At 39.2% G+C, this 18350-nt stretch overlaps 2 protein-coding genes across 2 annotated transcripts; one reads left to right on the forward strand and one right to left on the reverse strand.

Annotated features, from left to right (window-relative positions):
• Window positions 1-7: 7 nt before the first annotated feature.
• LOC131931965 (uncharacterized) lies at window positions 8-7657 on the reverse strand. The gene is made up of 8 exons (XM_059288807.1): window positions 7406-7657; window positions 2774-2840; window positions 2306-2461; window positions 1772-1826; window positions 838-937; window positions 496-719; window positions 343-374; window positions 8-112 (listed from the first exon to the last, which is right to left on the reverse strand). Exons 3-8 carry the CDS (start codon window positions 2355-2357, stop codon window positions 9-11), a joined length of 567 nt encoding a protein of 188 aa, XP_059144790.1. The 5' UTR covers window positions 2358-2461; window positions 2774-2840; window positions 7406-7657; the 3' UTR covers window position 8.
• Window positions 7658-9801: 2144 nt separating this feature from the next.
• Window positions 9802-16889, forward strand: LOC131931974 (uncharacterized). Its single transcript, XM_059288817.1, has 4 exons — window positions 9802-9921; window positions 11463-11581; window positions 12430-12547; window positions 16354-16889. The coding sequence occupies exons 2-4, from the start codon at window positions 11523-11525 to the stop codon at window positions 16534-16536; spliced, it is 360 nt and encodes a 119-aa protein (XP_059144800.1). The 5' UTR covers window positions 9802-9921; window positions 11463-11522; the 3' UTR covers window positions 16537-16889.
• Window positions 16890-18350: the final 1461 nt, after the last annotated feature.

Below are 18350 nucleotides of genomic sequence, written 5' to 3' on the forward strand. Positions count from 1 at the left end.
GTATGGAGCTATGAGTAAAATAATTTACTAAACAATTTGTCATGGGAGTTCTGAAGGATGTCCATTACAGGGAAACTTAATGCTTGTTTCATCCACTTTCTTTGATTCATTTCTAGAAGAAAAAATCATAAGTTATTATTAGGTTTATCTATTTTTAATTCTCTGCTTTCAGAAAAGTGTATGTATAGAAGTAAACATCTTTACATATACTTTTATCAGGAACATAATACTTTCACATACAACAGCTACACTAACATATAAACTGCTTCATCTGTTATCTAGAGATTTAGCAACTTGTTTAAAATAAGAAACAAGCCTACCTTTCTAAAATAGCTGGTATACTTTGATGTAAGATGTGTTGCACCTTCTTGCCCCTGACAAGAAATTTTTAAAAAAGTATTTTGCTCAAAAATGTGTAGTTTATAAAGATCTGTTTTCAACGACAGTGAAATAAATAATTTAAAGATAAAACAAGAAAGTTTCAGAATAAACTACCTCCATTGCACCAAAACATCCAGCCTAACAGCAGTGGAAACCAAGGTTCTTGAAACACCAAAAATAAAGGAAGACAGAGTAACTTCCAAATCCAGACCAAGTCCTGCCAAAACAGCCCCATAAACAACTGGGTAGTGACAGAATGGGAGATCACTCAGGGTGGTGAATACACTTTCATTGGATGCCGCATACAAGAGCTTGCAAACCTCAAAAAACGTTCTCCCCTAAGATTGTGCAAAAAATAAAAGTAAATGAAATACATTTTCCCAAGTGTTTGACCTAAACATTGTATCAATGGAAAGTATAGAATATTTCTTTGAAAAAAACCCCACCAAAACACACCTGCCGAGTACTGGCCCTTTTAGCAATATGATTGGTTGAGCAAGCTTCAAGCATCTTATCCATTTCTGTTAGTTTTGCTTTAAAACTTTTAACTGCCGAACTTGGGTCTCAAGACCTTTCTCTGCTGTCACTATATCGTGAGCTGCTTCACAAAAGGAATGTTACTAGAACCTGTATACAGATTTTAAAAATAATGGCCAATTATGGGTAGTAAGAAAAACAGATATTAGTTTACAAAACATTATAATAGTATAATTTATTCGTATTGGTTATCTTTGCAGGGCTGCCTATCCTAATAAACATTTTCAGTAACAAAGACAGTTATTTACCTAATATTCCACTTCAGCTAACTAGCAGTAACTGAGAGTAAACCACTGGAAATGGAAAAGTACAACAAAATACTCAGAGCGTAGTTTTTAGAACTTTTCAAGATTTTTTTAGAATTTTGAAGTCAACTGCTGCCTTTTTAAATTAATTTTTTGTCACTTCTTCAAGATGCTATTAAAACAGAAGGCAAATCTGTAACCCCAAACAGTCTTACTGAAAAACTTTGTTGAGAAAACCTTTCAAGTAGGTAGCCCTGCCTTCGCACTAAAAACTAAGAAAATTTAATCAGTAATTTAAATTTAAAAAGTCGAGTCAATCCGTTTTTTGTCTTATTTGTAAAACACCTACCAGAATTTTCAAGAATACAAATAAATCCATGAATTAGCTTGCTTGGATCTGAAACAAAAATTTGCACTAAACAAATTAGTCAAATTAAATACTTTATAATAAGGTATACAAAAGCGTTAATATGAAAATCAAATATAATTTGCTCATTGCTGCTGGCATACTTAGGTAAAGTAAAAACATCATTAAATGGAGGTTAAACACACACACACACACATCATCGAATGAGAGTTTAACCTTTTCTTAAGTTTTCCTGGCCAACATGTGCACAAAAGTCTCAAGACCTAAGCTGTGAGAAAAGCTTCCTGTAGGAAAAGCTGGAAAAAGAAATCATAGCATTGTTTAAATTTTTTTACAAATTTTCCATCTACTCCAATTTGAGGAAGAAAAAAATACTTTCTTATGTATCATGTGGTCAAGCCTACTGTTGCCAACTGACCCAACTAGTAATTATTCCTTTTACCTCTAGCCATTACAACCCACCCCCCCCCGGGGTTAACCTATTCATTTATGGATTTTTTTCTTGATTGGTGATTGTTTGTTTAGTCCATAAGGTATTTTCAATATAGGTCTTAATGAAGCAGCACTAGAGCTAATTTTAAATTTACATTGAACATTACAAGCTATGTGCTTCTAAACATAATAAGTACCACACAAAAACCCAAGTTAGACGTAATATTTATATAATGGCAGAGTTTTTGACAGTCAGTAATTTTAAGAACACACATTTTGACTTCATACTAGAATTCTTAAAATTCAGCTGATAAAATTTAAAAAGAATAAATCGACATCTTACCACTGTCAGTAAGTTGTAATAAGGAAAATAGCAATGTAGGTCCACCGTCCATCTTGTACTTGTGGCTTTACGTTTTCAAATATCTTGATACTTTGTGATATTACATGAGGTCATGAGAATATGGTTGTTGCAAATCTCAAAACCTCTAGTTTAGATCTAGATAGAACACAAACGCTTTAAAAAAAAAGTTACTCTTAAAACTCACTTAAGATCACACAATGAATAGTTATATCACACAATGAATAGTTATAATACATATGATTGATATTACAGTCCTATAAAAGCAGTTATCTAATATAGCTTAATTATACTAAAATATACAAACAAAATTTTTAGCCAATAGAGTCTAGTACGTAGGCCTTCCCCTTCTTGTTTTACTAAATACTTATAATAATACAGTTATAAATGGTTTTCAAATAGGTGTGAAATTTAATTAAAAAATTAACTATTTTTATGGCTCATTTTTACCTTTTTAAAGGGATATAACTGCGTCTGGAATTTAAACTTGATTTCCCCAGTTCTTTGATTGCATACACTACACAAATAAACAATAATAACTTGGATAAAAAAACATAAATCCTTTAAGATTTGTTCTACAGAATTTTCAAATAGGTGTGAAAATTAAACCATTTCTAATAATTGATATTTGAGGAGGCCACTTGGCAAAACCCGCTGAGTTACTTTTTAAAAAAAAATGCTCTTAGGGGTCATGCATAAATGACATCACTTTTTTTTAACAATTTTTACCTCCCCCCTCTCCTCCATCAGCACTGTCACAAAAAGCCAGAACCCCCCCCCCCACCCCCCCCCCCCCAAAATGACGTAAGACCTCAGCCTACAACCCCTCAAAATTGCAGTTGAATTTTTCTTAAAATATATTTTTCCAAAATCTTGTCTGAACTCTGTCAACTAGTGTCAACATAGAGTATTTTAATCAATTCCCATTACAATTTTTATTAAAACAGTTTTCTAAAAAGCAAAATACCGGCCAACATTTGTTTTTAAACATTGAGTTTTTATAAAGCAAAAGTGTGACATCACACCATATGACCCCCCCACACACACACTCATTACGGGCCCCCCCTACGAGTGTGACGTCATTTATGGACTACCCCTTGTAGTCTTCTTTGAAGTTACATTTAGACTTTTATTTTAAAATGTTTACATAAATTTCCAACACTGGGCAGCGCATGATGATGATGACTATATGATAGGTTGTCTTATTACAATTTTTTAATTAAAATTTTCTGTCACTTATCATATATCATTACAAACCATATCACTTACTGGTTAATTTGAGACCAAATTTAATGGTCTAGCTTAATAGGGGCCGAGAAAACAACAAAAACAAAATGACCTATTAACATCTTAAAATGCGAACTCTTTTCGCCATCAAAAGATATCAAAAAAGTTTACGTTGGTTTGGTGTTTTCCATTCGTAGCATGATGTCATAGCAATTACGACAACATTGGGTATTTTAGTTACCAAAAAAAACCAAAACATTTTGTTAGAAATAAAACTTTATATTCATTATGTTTATTAAGGAAATATCAGACATATTTATTATAAATTCTATGTACAATGTACAATTAAGACATTAGGCATTCCATGATGAATTGAACAATCAATACCCATGAAGATGACAATAAAATTAATATCCAAAACTAAAAATAGATCTGACAGAAATCTAGATCTAGTCCTTCTAACTGTAACGACAATACAGTATTATTAGGTAAGATGATAAATAATTTTTTTTTTAACTTTCAAATTAAATACTCTATAATTAGTATTCTCTTCTGTTAGTAGCATTAGGTTAGGCGAAGTTTTCTTTTTTTTTTTTTTTTTACCAGCTATGCGTAGTAAATCTACAGTCCTGTAAGCTTGCGTGAACTTAAAATGACCCTAAGTTGATTTACAATTTGCTTGTTTATGAGGGGAGGGGTGGGATGCCCACCGACGATCTCTAAACAGCAATAGTTAATGCTGTGACGTATGTATGGTAGGCCTGCTGAACTCACGGTGAACCCTCGACCGTGTCAACATTTTTCTCCCGCAGACAAGAAAATGTAAGCAGTCGATCTCGCGAGCGATGATGTTTTGGAAAATTTTGAATAATTATTTTTTTAAATATTATTTCGTTCAAAAAAATTTTTTTTGAAAAGAAAGAAAATAAAACCGCTCGTGGCATTTCCCATGTGAAACAATAAAATAACGCACAACTGATTTACGTCGGATTCGAACTCGGAGATTCTAGGTCACCTACCGCACCGTTCCTGTTTACTCTGCCACACACCACGATGTATTGGAAAATAAAATATTAGACATTTTGTATCAAAAGATTTCTAAAACTAAAAGGAAATAATTACTACTTCATTTATTGATATCATTCTACGTAGTAACTGAGTAACTGCGTAAATTTTACACACAATTCCTATATTTTTTAACTAACACAACAGCATTAACGAGGTTGACCAAGTCTAAAAATAAAAAAAAATTGCCAGTAGGCCTAAGTACATCTAGCACAAAAAGGCTCGGAAATGAGCATTGTTTAAAATACAATACTAAGGCCTAATTAAAAACTACATATAATTTCATATAAATTATACAGTCGGGTAGGCCACGAAGTATTAATATAAACAAGGTTAATGACCGGTCACGAATTATGTTCAATGAAACTAACAGTGCAGTCGGCCTACTTGGCTTGCAGTGAAGAAAAAAAAAATCAATATACTTATAAAATTACTAATACTTTAATACAATAATATGCCCACAATTTCTGCACATGCTAAAACTGAATTATAATTAAAAATACTAGACTTAACAGTGCATTCCGCAAAAACAAAAATTAGTTGGTTTCTATCTGACAACTAGCGTAACAATGGCGTAACGTTGCTAAAATAGCAGCGGCATGGTATTTCTCTATGGGGAATTGGATTTTTGGCAGAAGGGAAGCAGCATCATCTATATACTACTAAAAGTCAAGTTTGTTTACATGTTTGAATATTTATTTTTTTGTTTTTTTTGTTTGTTTGTTTGTTTGCCTGATCAAGTATCCTGATATGTTCGGCTCTATGTGGAGAGCTGTAAAATAGTATGTAGGTAGAGAATAATTTTTTAATGCAGACAGACTGTTAATCACAAATTTATTTAAAGACGTTAATTAATTTATTGATTTATTCATAGTTAAATAACCGTATTTTTTTAAAAATGTTAATACTTTGAATAAACTTTGTGGGGATAGTGACGTCCCTTGATGTGTTTACTTTTTGGTTCAATAAAAAGGCGGACTCATCATAGACTTTGTGGCCCATTCAAAAGTTTAACGCGTTACAAAGCTAATTTTCTGCCGGCTATAACTTAAACAATACGTCCGTTTGCTGTATTTATTACGTTCCAACACTTATATCAATTTTCAACTGTCTTTTACATTAGTTTTACGATAAATTTCTCTAGATCTAAAGATCAGCTGTCGAAGGGAAGTTATGAATCTAGCCTAGATCTAGCCTAGATCTAGATTCTAGGTCACTACTAGACTCAGTGTAAATTCTAGATCTAGACTTAATGTAAATTCTACATCTAGAATCTATTTCAGGCCTTACTACATCTAGAATCTATTTCAGGCCTTAATTATTTTATATAAATCTTTGTTTGGCTAATTTAAGATTAAATTTAATTTGAAAGTTACTACTACTAGATCTATGCGCGGAGACTCAAAATATAGTATAAAAAATTCATTTGTGACGTCACGAGTAAATAGCTAAGTTGGTAGCGTAGCCCGCTCTCATGTGGGTGGCACAGGTTTCTAGACCAATATGTCAATGATATTTTTTTTTCAATATTTTTTTTTTTAGATGTGAATGATAAAGTTGCCTATCTGAACTTGGCAGGATACAGGGCAGGTGAAGTAGAGTTCATCTGTTTCTTTGTCCTAAGCATATGAAAGGATAGTGTGGTCAGAGACATGCTCGGCTGGAATCGTTTTTTAAACGATAAAAACATGTTGTCTGAGACTTGGCGGAACACTGGGCAGGTGAAGTAGAGTTGAGTAGGTCACATGTGACGTCAGTATATGAAGGGATAGTCCGAAATCGGTGTTTTCGGTGTTTTTAAAAGATAAAAAACATATTTTTGAATGTGGGGTCTGTTTTTTGTGACCATAAGTGACACATGCAGTAGCGTAGCTAGGAGGGTGGGGGGGGCGGGAGGGGAGGCGGGGGGGGGGAGGGGGGGAGGCGGGGGGGGGGAAGGGGAGGTGGAGGGGGGAAGGGGGGCGGGGGGGACATATGTTGGGGCGGCCAAAATGGTTTGGAAAAATAAATTGAAAGGTTGAGGGGGTGCAAATCGAAAGTTTGAGTGGGGGAGGGGGGGGGGGGGGTGCACATCAAAAGTATTGAGGGGGGGGGGGGTTAAAAATCGACAATCTTGGGGGGGGGGGGTTAAAATCGAAAAGTTTGTCCCGGGCGCCGGGAAGGGTCGCTATGCCTCTGAGTGACAGACGTGATGTTTTTTTATGGATGACCCCCGAAACCCCACAGTTATCCAACGGATGACGGGTATTCTAGTTGTAATTAATCATGGTAAATATCTCAAATATATATTTATCTAGGAGCTGTCGAGCGCTGATGCCGGAGGTCGGTCGTTTTTTCGTTGCAGTTCAGTTCCTAATGAGAGTGCTCCATAAGAAATGCTTGTATTAATTATTACTACATATCTCGCAAATGTTTTCTGGCATTTAAGCCATAGTATCCATTTCCTTAGCATTTCGCATTAAAATAGTGATGAGATATTGCTAGATTAGCAGTTTTTTCATTTTTTGTATATAGGACCCCCCAAAAACACTTAAAATGCGAAACTAAAAGAGCATGACGTTTCAGGGTCAGGTTCTGACTTCCGGTTTTGGTAAGGAGATCGACTACTATATGAGTGAAGATGATGAGCACATAAGTGGAGGATAGTGCTAGATCTATATACAAATATTAATATTGAAATAAGTCTTATAATATATAAATAATTAAGTTGAAATAAGTTGAATATTAAATATTAAAAACAATAAATAGTAGATCTAGTAATTAGTAATCTAACTTTTAATTTGTTTTTACCTCAACAAATAAATGACAGTCAACAGTGCAGGGCCTGGCCTGTATGGATAGTGAAATAAATAAAATATGATCCTGCAGTACAGAATAGATTGCAGTACAGAATAGATTGCGCTCCTTATCCTAGGGCTTAGCTTTACAGCAGTTAGATCTAGATCTAGTAGTTCTACAGAAAATCAATGCGAATCGGCTAATGCTAGTAACTTGTAAGGTCGGTTTCAGAGTTTGAGATTGTGTTACACAAGCAGCTGGACTGCTATTGCAGATCAAGTTGTGTCAAAATCATGGTGGTTCTAGAGCTTGTTGATTTCTACTGACATTTTATTTTCACAAATTATTTACAAAATCCCACTTTCAAGAAGGCAGAAGGGATACATATTTTTATACAAAATTCAAGAATCATTTAATACACACGTGCTCTAGGCCTATAAAATATAAAACCAGTTTTACTATACTTACCATCAAGGGTTTCTAGAACTATGAGAGAAGTGTTTCTTCCAGACTTTTTTCTCCGGGGCGGGGGGGGGGGGGCACTTGAAATGTTCGGGGGGGGGCGGTAGACTTTCTTTGGGGGGGGGGTGGGGAGCGGACACTGTTAAAAGTATATATTTTCTATATAAATTATATAAATTTCATTTCGTTCGGGGGGGGGGGGGGAGGGGCGGTCCCTCCCCCCCCCCCCCCCCAGGAAGAGATGCCTGGAAGAAACTCTGTATGAGAGGCCTAGAAAATAGATACTGTTAAATGCAACTTCCTTATACGGGGCATAATTTTTGGTTCTGTCCTTTGATAGTGCCATTATTCAGTTCACTTTAAAGGCATCTCAAATCGGGCCCATTGGCAGGCATTTTTGTTGATTTTGCCAATGCCGGCGGCCCAGTGTTATATTTGCCGGCGGCCCAGCCCACGGAATCATGCTAGAGAAAGTAAAGGCGACATGAATTGCTCCATAGTCGGTTACATGATTGGATAATTTGAAGTATGTAGAGAAGAGCTAGATGTTGCTTGTGACCTCTCTCTTCAAACAGCTGATGGCTCAAGGGAGAGGCATATGGTGCCATATAGCCTATTTATAAAATGTTCAGTATTTCATCATCTTCTTCTTTCTTCTTCTTTGTTCTTAAGTTCTAGAAGAAAGTCCCTCTGTGATGACGCAAGTTATACGTCATAGAGGTCAAGCAGAAGAAAGCAGAAACAGAGCAAAGCGTAGTCAGGTAGACCAATAGAATTGCAGGAGATGACTGGTCACGTGAGACGTGGATTAGAGTTAGGTAGCGCTAGAGGAAAGAGAGTTAAAATGTAGATAGTGTTAGAGTTGGTCATGGGAGTGTGTAGGGAGAAGTGTTGGTTGCATATTTAAAGTATTAGTAAGAAGTCGAGTGTTAGCTGTAAATAGATTGATGTGTAAATAAATAATATTATAGTTTTACCTTGAATTGGACCTTCCGTGTTTTTTTCCATCACTAAACTGGGTCAGCTACATTTTTAAAAAGACGATAACACAATCCGCGAACTGGATGTGTATTACACTCAGTGGCGCAGCGAGGTCGGGTGTCACCTGGTGCGGCACTTAATGGTGTCACCCCCCAGAGGCGTAGCGACCCCTTCCCGGGGACAAATTTTCAATTTGCACCCCCCCCCCCCGTCAAACTTTCGATTTGCACCCCCACCCCTCAAGTTTTTCTCAATATATTTTGCTATTTTTTTTGCCTTGGTGTCACCCCCCCTAAATGGTGTCACCCGGTGCGGTCCGCACCCCCGCCCCCCCCCCCCCCCCCTCGCTACGCCTCTGATTACACTACAATATTATACATAACGGTATACAAATACATTCATTTATATCTCTCGAAAACCCTCCCCCTCACACCCTCCAACACAATTAAATATTACGTTTCAACTGGTTACGCGCCATTTGTTGACTCCCGATTTCAGCCTGCTTTTTTTTTTTGTTTTTTGGATTTGCTTCCATAGCCTTTGTCCAACCAAGAATGAACTACAAGGCAGCAGTTATTTTGATTTTGGAGTTGTCTCTCCTAGAGAGTTGATGCCCCCAGCTAATGAGCTTTCGAGACTTTTCGGTTTAGCTTTACTGACTCGACCACGCCGACGGTACCCCCATCTGAAGTATAATTGACGTTTTGAAAATACAACGTCGTTTATTGTAATGTTTTCGTGTTATGTAATGTATTCACGGTAACCCACAACAACGAATTAATGATCATGATTACATATAATGAGCTTCCGCAGTTTCACCTATCTGAAAGTAATATGTATTCGTTAACCTAAATTAAATGTATTGCTAATCCACATAGATGTTGTAGATAATTAATTATTCAATGACGTCATTCTAAGATGTGTACAAAAGTGAACCTATTTTAAAAGGAAGTAGATCTAGAATCTAGATCTAGACCCTAGTGGTTACTTCTACAAACATCTTCAGATGCTCAACTTGCTTCGCTCCGAACTAAACTTGAAGACGGTCGATAAAAAAAAACACGGAACTGACTGTAAAATTGGCGGTAAAAGCTTAACAGCTTATCTTATTTTACTTTAATAATGTTAACAACAATAATAATATTCTAGATCTACGAAAATATATTTATAATTAGATCTAGTAATTACTGTTATATCGCGTTTTGCCACGTCCCTTTCTAACCCTGGTATGCTATCTTTGTATCTTGCTGTTTATTGGCCATTTACAACCGATTGTTGGTATAAAAAAAAAAAACGACCACGATAAATTAACTGGTTGTAGATCTACACAAAATCAAAAGATTCAAAGTGATTTCCGGTTATTTTTGTTTATTTGTTCGTAGGGTTTGATTGGCGGTCAGGACATAACACGGACTTTTGTCCATTTTATGTTCTGTTGTTGCTTTTTTTTGTAGTTAAAAAAAAAATGGAAGTGACATCGATAGTAAAAAATGAAGGCAACGTCGAAGATGATTTGTGGTGGGTGACAGCTGATAGTGCTGGATGTTTATTTGTATTGAAACACCACCCCAAGTTGGGCGAATGAAAGGAAGACACCAGTTTCTTGCAAGAAATCCCCCGTGTTTTACCAACGGTCAGTAGGGCAGCAGTAGAAGAAGGCTGGTGACTATTGGACCGGTCATTCTCAGTAGCGGCAATATACCAGCGACCCCCACACCGCCACCCACACCAACATCAAGAAGGCCTATCAACGCAACAGCTGGTTTAATCAAATAAAACCATCACTAGCATACCACTGCACTGGATGCTTTAATTAACATACACCAGAATGGTTTAATTAACATACAACAGAATGGTTTAATTAACATACAACAGAATGGTTTAATTAACATACCATACGATGGCGGTATCAGCATATCACTGGATGGTTTAATTAACATACCTCACGATGGTGTAATAACTAAATAAGCAATGCCAGCAATTACGTCATGGGCACAACGTAGTGAAATAACAGGAAACTTATAGACGAATGAAGCATTGAGCATTGCATTGTATAAACTGTGTTATACTGTGTAGACACGTAAATACATCCTAATCATATAACTGATCTCATGTGTGTCTACGTGATGCCATGTGTGTCTACGTGATGCCATGTGTGTCTACGTGATGCCATGTGTGTCTACGTGATGCCATGTGTGTGTACGTGATCCCATGTGTGTCTACGTGATCCCATGTGTGTCTACGTGATCCCATGTGTGTCTACGTGATGCCATGTGTGTGTACGTGATGCCATGTGTGTCTACGTGATCCCATGTGTGTGTACGTGATCCCATGTGTGTCTACGTGATCCCATGTGTGTGTACGTGATCCCATGTGTGTCTACGTGATGCCATGTGTGTCTACGTGATCCCATGTGTGTCTACGTGATCCCATGTGTGTCTACGTGATCCCATGTGTGTCTACGTGATCCCATATGTGTCTACGTGATGCCATGTGTGTCTACGTGATGCCATGTGTCTACGTGATGCCATGTGTGTCTACGTGACCACGTATGTCTCTACCTGACGCCATTCCACATGATCAGAATCTAATCCATTGTTATGTTTGCTATCTTTAACACCGCTAGTGAGAAAAACCTGGCAACATCGCTCTTTGTCTCGCAGACGGCAGTACAAACGAGTTCACCATGGAGGCAAACGGCAAACCTTGGATCTACAACGTACCTACTCCAGCTTGGTTTCACAGGTTTTCAATATTTCTCTATCAATCTTCATATAGTCGTATAATAAAAGCAGAGGTGTTCACAGAGGCGTAGCGGGGGGGGGGGGGGTGCGAGGGGTGCGGACCGCACCGGGTGACACCACTTAGGGGGGTGACACCAAGGCAAAAATAGAGAAAAATTTGAGGGGGGTGGGGTGCAAATCGAAAGTTTGAGGGGGGGGGGGTGCAAATTGAAAGTTCGAGGAGGGGGTGCAAATCGAAAGTTTGAGGGGGGGGGGGTTGCAAATCGAAAGTTCGAAGGGGGGTGCAAATCGAAAGTTCGAAGGGGGGTGCAAATCGAAAATTGAAAGTTTGTCCCCGGGAAGAGTCGCTACGCCCTTGGGGGGGGGGGGTGACACCATTAAGTGCCGCACCGGGTGACACCCGACCTCGCTACGCCACTGGGTGTTCACATCCAATTTTCTTCACTAGGTGCTATAGGTTTATCTACCCTGAGAGCTTTAGATTGTCTCCCCTGAGTGGTTTAGATTTACCTCCTCTATGTGCTTTGGATTTTTCCCTCGTAGATGCTTCAGATTTGTCTTCCTTAATTGAATTTGTCTCCCTTGATTAGATTAGTCTCCCTTGGTTAGATTAGTCTCCCTTGGTTAGATTTGTCTCACTTGGTTATATTTGTCTCCACTCTGTACACTATTTAGGAGACCGACTTGAAGTTAATATGTTGTAGACCTACACCTGGGTCGTTATAGTGCCATTGGGGAAAAAGTGCATACCATCACCATCTATAATGCGACAGATCCGAGCCCCCCCCCCCCCCCCACCCCCACCCCCTCAGCCCAACAAACATACTAAATCCCGCTTTGTTTCTCCAGCTGGGGCCTGGACTATGAGGGCAACCTACGACGTGGCGACGAACTAACCACCCGGAAACATGTAACTCTACTCGAACGTTTACCGGAGTCACGCCCCCTCTGGGAAGTCCGCAATGAAGTAGGTCTTGAGTTCTAACCCTTGCTAGTTCTAACCTAGGCTGCCTGTACTAGATCTGTTTGTAAAGATTTTTCAAAAACTTTACTCAATATATGAGAGAAGTTTAGATGGTTGTAAAAAAAAACACGTAGCCTCTAACACAAACATGTAGCCTCTAACACAAACATGTAGCCTCTAGCACAAACATGTAGCCTCTAACACAAACATGTAGCCTCTAACACAAACATGTAGCCTCTAACACAAACATGTAGCCTCTAACACAAACATGTAGCCTCTAACACAAACATGTAGCCTCTAACACAAACATGTAGCCTCTAACACAAACATGTAGCCTCTAACACAAACATGTAGCCTCTAACACAAACATGTAGCCTCTAACACAAACATGTAGCCTCTAACACAAACATGTAGCCTCTAACACAAACATGTAGCCTCTAACACAAACATCTAGCCTCTAACACAAACATCTAGCCTCTAACACAAACATGTAGCCTCTAGCACAAACATGTAGCCTCTAACACAAACATGTAGCCTCTAACACAAACATGTAGCCTCTAACACAAACATGTAGCCTCTAACACAAACATGTAGCCTCTAACACAAACTGACATGTAGCCTCTAACACAAACATGTAGCCTCTAACACAAACATGTAGCCTCTAACACAAACATGTAGCCTCTAACACAAACATGTAGCCTCTAACACAAACATGTAGCCTCTAACACAAACATGTAGCCTCTAACACAAACATGTAGCCTCTAGCACAAACATGTAGCCTCTAACACAAACATGTAGCCTCTAACACAAACATGTAGCCTCTAACACAAACATGTAGCCTCTAACACAAACTGACATGTAGCCTCTAACACAAACATGTAGCCTCTAACACAAACATGTAGCCTCTAACACAAACATGTAGCCTCTAACACAAACATGTAGCCTCTAACACAAACATGTAGCCTCTAACACAAACATGTAGCCTCTAACACAAACTGACATGTAGCCTCTAACACAAACATGTAGCCTCTAACACAAACATGTAGCCTCTAACACAAACATGTAGCCTCTAGCACAAACATGTAGCCTCTAACACAAACATGTAGCCTCTAACACAAACATGTAGCCTCTAACACAAACATGTAGCCTCTAACACAAACATGTAGCCTCTAACACAAACTGACATGTAGCCTCTAACACAAACATGTAGCCTCTAACACAAACATGTAGCCTCTAACACAAACATGTAGCCTCTAACACAAACATGTAGCCTCTAACACAAACTGACATGTAGCCTCTAACACAAACATGTAGCCTCTAACACAAACATGTAGCCTCTAACACAAACATGTAGCCTCTAACACAAACATGTAGCCTCTAACACAAACATGTAGCCTCTAACACAAACATGTAGCCTCTAACACAAACATGTAGCCTCTAACACAAACATGTAGCCTCTAACACAAACATGTAGCCTCTAACACAAACATGTAGCCTCTAACACAAACATGTAGCCTCTAACACAAACATGTAGCCTCTAACACAAACATGTAGCCTCTAACACAAACATGTAGCCTCTAACACAAACTGACATGTAGCCTCTAACACAAACATGTAGCCTCTAACACAAACATGTAGCCTCTAACACAAACTGACATGTAGCCTCTAACACAAACATGTAGCCTCTAACACAAACTGACATGTAGCCTCTAACACAAACATGTAGCCTCTAACACAAACTGACATGTAGCCTCTAACACAAACATGTAGCCTCTAACACAAACATGTAGCCTCTAACACAAACATGTAGCCTCTAGCACAAACATGTAGCCTCTAACACAAACGTGTAGCCTCTAACACAAACATGTAGCCTCTAACACAAACTGACATGTAGCCTCTAACACAAACGTGTAGCCTCTAACACAAACATGTAGCCTCTAACACAAACATGTAGCCTCTAACACAAACATGTAGCCTCTAGCACAAACATGTAGCCTCTAACACAAACATGTAGCCTCTAACACAAACATGTAGCCTCTAACACAAACATGTAGCCTCTAACACAAACATGTAGCCTCTAACACAAACATGTAGCCTCTAACACAAACATGTAGCCTCTAACACAAACATGTAGCCTCTAACACAAACATGTAGCCTCTAACACAAACATGTAGCCTCTAACACAAACATGTAGCCTCTAACACAAACATGTAGCCTCTAACACAAACATGTAGCCTCTAACACAAACATGTAGCCTCTAACACAAACATGTAGCCTCTAACACAAACATGTAGCCTCTAACACAAACATGTAGCCTCTAACACAAACATGTAGCCTCTAACACAAACATGTAGCCTCTAACACAAACATGTAGCCTCTAACACAAACATGTAGCCTCTAACACAAACATGTAGCCTCTAACACAAACTGACATGTAGCCTCTAACACAAACATGTAGCCTCTAACACAAACATGTAGCCTCTAACACAAACATGTAGCCTCTAACACAAACATGTAGCCTCTAACACAAACATGTAGCCTCTAGCACAAACATGTAGCCTCTAACACAAACATGTAGCCTCTAACACAAACATGTAGCCTCTAACACAAACTGACATGTAGCCTCTAACACAAACATGTAGCCTCTAACACAAACATGTAGCCTCTAACACAAACATGTAGCCTCTAACACAAACATGTAGCCTCTAGCACAAACATGTAGCCTCTAACACAAACATGTAGCCTCTAACACAAACATGTAGCCTCTAACACAAACATGTAGCCTCTAACACAAACATGTAGCCTCTATCACAAACATGTAGCCTCTAACACAAACATGTAGCCTCTAACACAAACATGTAGCCTCTAACACAAACATGTAGCCTCTAACACAAACATGTAGCCTCTAACACAAACATGTAGCCTCTAACACAAACATGTAGCCTCTAACACAAACTGACACGTAGCCTCTAACACAAACATGTAGCCTCTAACACAAACATGTAGCCTCTAACACAAACATCTAGCCTCTAACACAAACATGTAGCCTCTAACACAAACTGACATGTAGCCTCTAACACAAACATGTAGCCTCTAACACAAACATGTAGCCTCTAACACAAACATGTAGCCTCTAACACAAACATGTAGCCTCTAACACAAACATGTAGCCTCTAACACAAACTGACATGTAGCCTCTAACACAAACATGTAGCCTCTAACACAAACTGACATGTAGCCTCTAACACAAACATGTAGCCTCTAACACAAACATGTAGCCTCTAACACAAACATGTAGCCTCTAACACAAACATGTAGCCTCTAACACAAACATGTAGCCTCTAACACAAACATGTAGCCTCTAACACAAACATGTAGCCTCTAACACAAACTGACATGTAGCCTCTAACACAAACATGTAGCCTCTAACACAAACATGTACTATGTAGCCTCTAACACAAACATGTAGCCTCTAACACAAACATGTAGCCTCTAACACAAACATGTAGCCTCTAACACAAACATGTAGCCTCTAACACAAACATGTAGCCTCTAACACAAACATGTAGCCTCTAACACAAACATGTAGCCTCTAACACAAACATGTAGCCTCTAACACAAACATGTAGCCTCTAACACAAACATGTAGCCTCTAACACAAACATCTAGCCTCTAACACAAACATCTAGCCTCTAACACAAACATCTAGCCCCTAACACAAACATGTAGCCTCTAACACAAACATGTAGCCTCTAACACAAACATGTAGCCTCTAACACAAACTGACGTGAAGCCTCTAACACTCCCAGATGCAGAAGGGCGACCCACCCGCCCCTGAGGCTCGTATAGTACTGGACGTGGAGGACCCCACATTTCACGGGGGTTGTTGGCAGACCCAGAAAGAAAGCCAGAACATTGGGCTGTTTGCTGACCCCCTCAGACATCCCACCTGCAAGCTGCGCTCCTGGCCTAAAAACTACAGCTTTGTCTGAGGGAACATCTACAGCTTTGTCTGAGGGAACATCTACAGCTTTGTCTGGGGGAACATCTACAGCTTTGTCTGAGGGAACATCTACAGCTTTGTCTGGGGGAACATCTACAGCTTTGTCTGAGGGAACATCTACAGCTTTGTCTGAGGGAACATCTAAAACTATGGCTTTTTCTGAAGGAACATCTGAAGCTTTAGCTTAGCCTTGGGGAACATCTAAATCCTCTTATAAGGGAACATCTAAAACTATAGCTTAGCCTGAAGGAACATCGGAAGCCAAGGGAACATCTAAAACTATAGCTTAGCCTGAACGAATGTGATTGTTCCTAGCAATTGAAGGCGTGCTTGTGTGTCATCGTTGAGGCTCGTCTAACATTTATAATAAAAAAAAATTACATTTAATTTTATTTGTGTGTTTTCTATTCTGGCCAATAACTGGATTTTGTCATGGCCACACAGACAGTGTATCTAAGTGCTTCACATGAAGACATCAACTTCACGTGAAAAACTATGCTGCATATGAGCAGTGGCGTAGGCAGGGGGGGGGTAGGGGGGGTCATAACCCCCCCCCCCATAGACACCTCGGTATATATAAAAAGTATGAGGGGGGGTGCAAATCGAAAGTTTGAGGGGGGGGGTGCAAATCGAAAGTTTGTCCCCGGGTAAAAATTGGAACATCCCCCCCCCCCCCCCTTGAGACGATCCACTGCATATGAGTCTCGGACAAAACTTGAATTCTTTTTTTAACCATGACTAGATCTAGCAGGCTAACAGTTAAAAAACAACCTTAGAAACTGTGCAGTACATGGTCTATTACTAAAGTAATACCATTTAACATGCCCAGCTTTTAGAAAAAAATAGCTAATTTCAAAACAAAGAGTTGATGTAAATTGTTAGAACTATTTTAGAATTGTTACAGAAATAGAACCAAATACAAGCAAACGAAAAGCAACAGTAAACAATGTGAACCCCTCTCACACTCCCTGTTCATAACAACCCTCTCACACATCCTAGTCATAACAACCCTCTCACACACCTGGACATAACAACCCTCTCACACACCCTAGTCATAACAACCCTCTCACACACCCTAGTCATAACAACCCTCTCACACATCCTAGTCATAACAACCCTCTCACACACCTGGACATAACAACCCTCTCACACACCCTAGTCATAACAACCCTCTCACACACCCTAGTCATAACAACCCTCTCACACATCCTAGTCATAACAACCCTCACACACCTGGACATAACAACCCTCTCACACACTCTGGTCATAACAACCCTCTCACACATCCTATTCATAACAACCCTCTCACACATCCTAGTCATAACAACCCTCTCACACACCCTGGACATAACAACCCTCTCACACACCCTGGACATAACAACCCTCTCACACATCCTAGTCATAACAACCCTCTCACACATCCTGGACAACAACCCTCTCACACACCCTGGACATAACAGCCCTCTCACACACTCTGGTCATAACAACCCTCTCACACACCCTAGTCATAACAACCCTCTCACACACCCTAGTCATAACAACCCTCTCACACACCCTAGTCATAACAACCCTCTCACACATCCGGGTCATAACAACCCTCTCACACACCTGGACATAACAACCCTCTCACACACCTGGACATAACAACCCTCTCACACACCCTAGTCATAACAACCCTCTCTCACATCCTAGTCATAACAACCCTCTCACACACCCTGGACATAACAACCCTCTCACACTCCCTGGACATAACAACCCTCTCACACATCCTGGACAACAACCCTCTCACACACCCGGGTCATA

Source organism: Physella acuta, unplaced genomic scaffold (assembly GCF_028476545.2).
Source record: "Physella acuta isolate Inbredline_101_S28 unplaced genomic scaffold, ASM2847654v3 ptg002066l, whole genome shotgun sequence".
In the NCBI taxonomy this organism is placed as follows: domain Eukaryota; kingdom Metazoa; phylum Mollusca; class Gastropoda; family Physidae; genus Physella; species Physella acuta.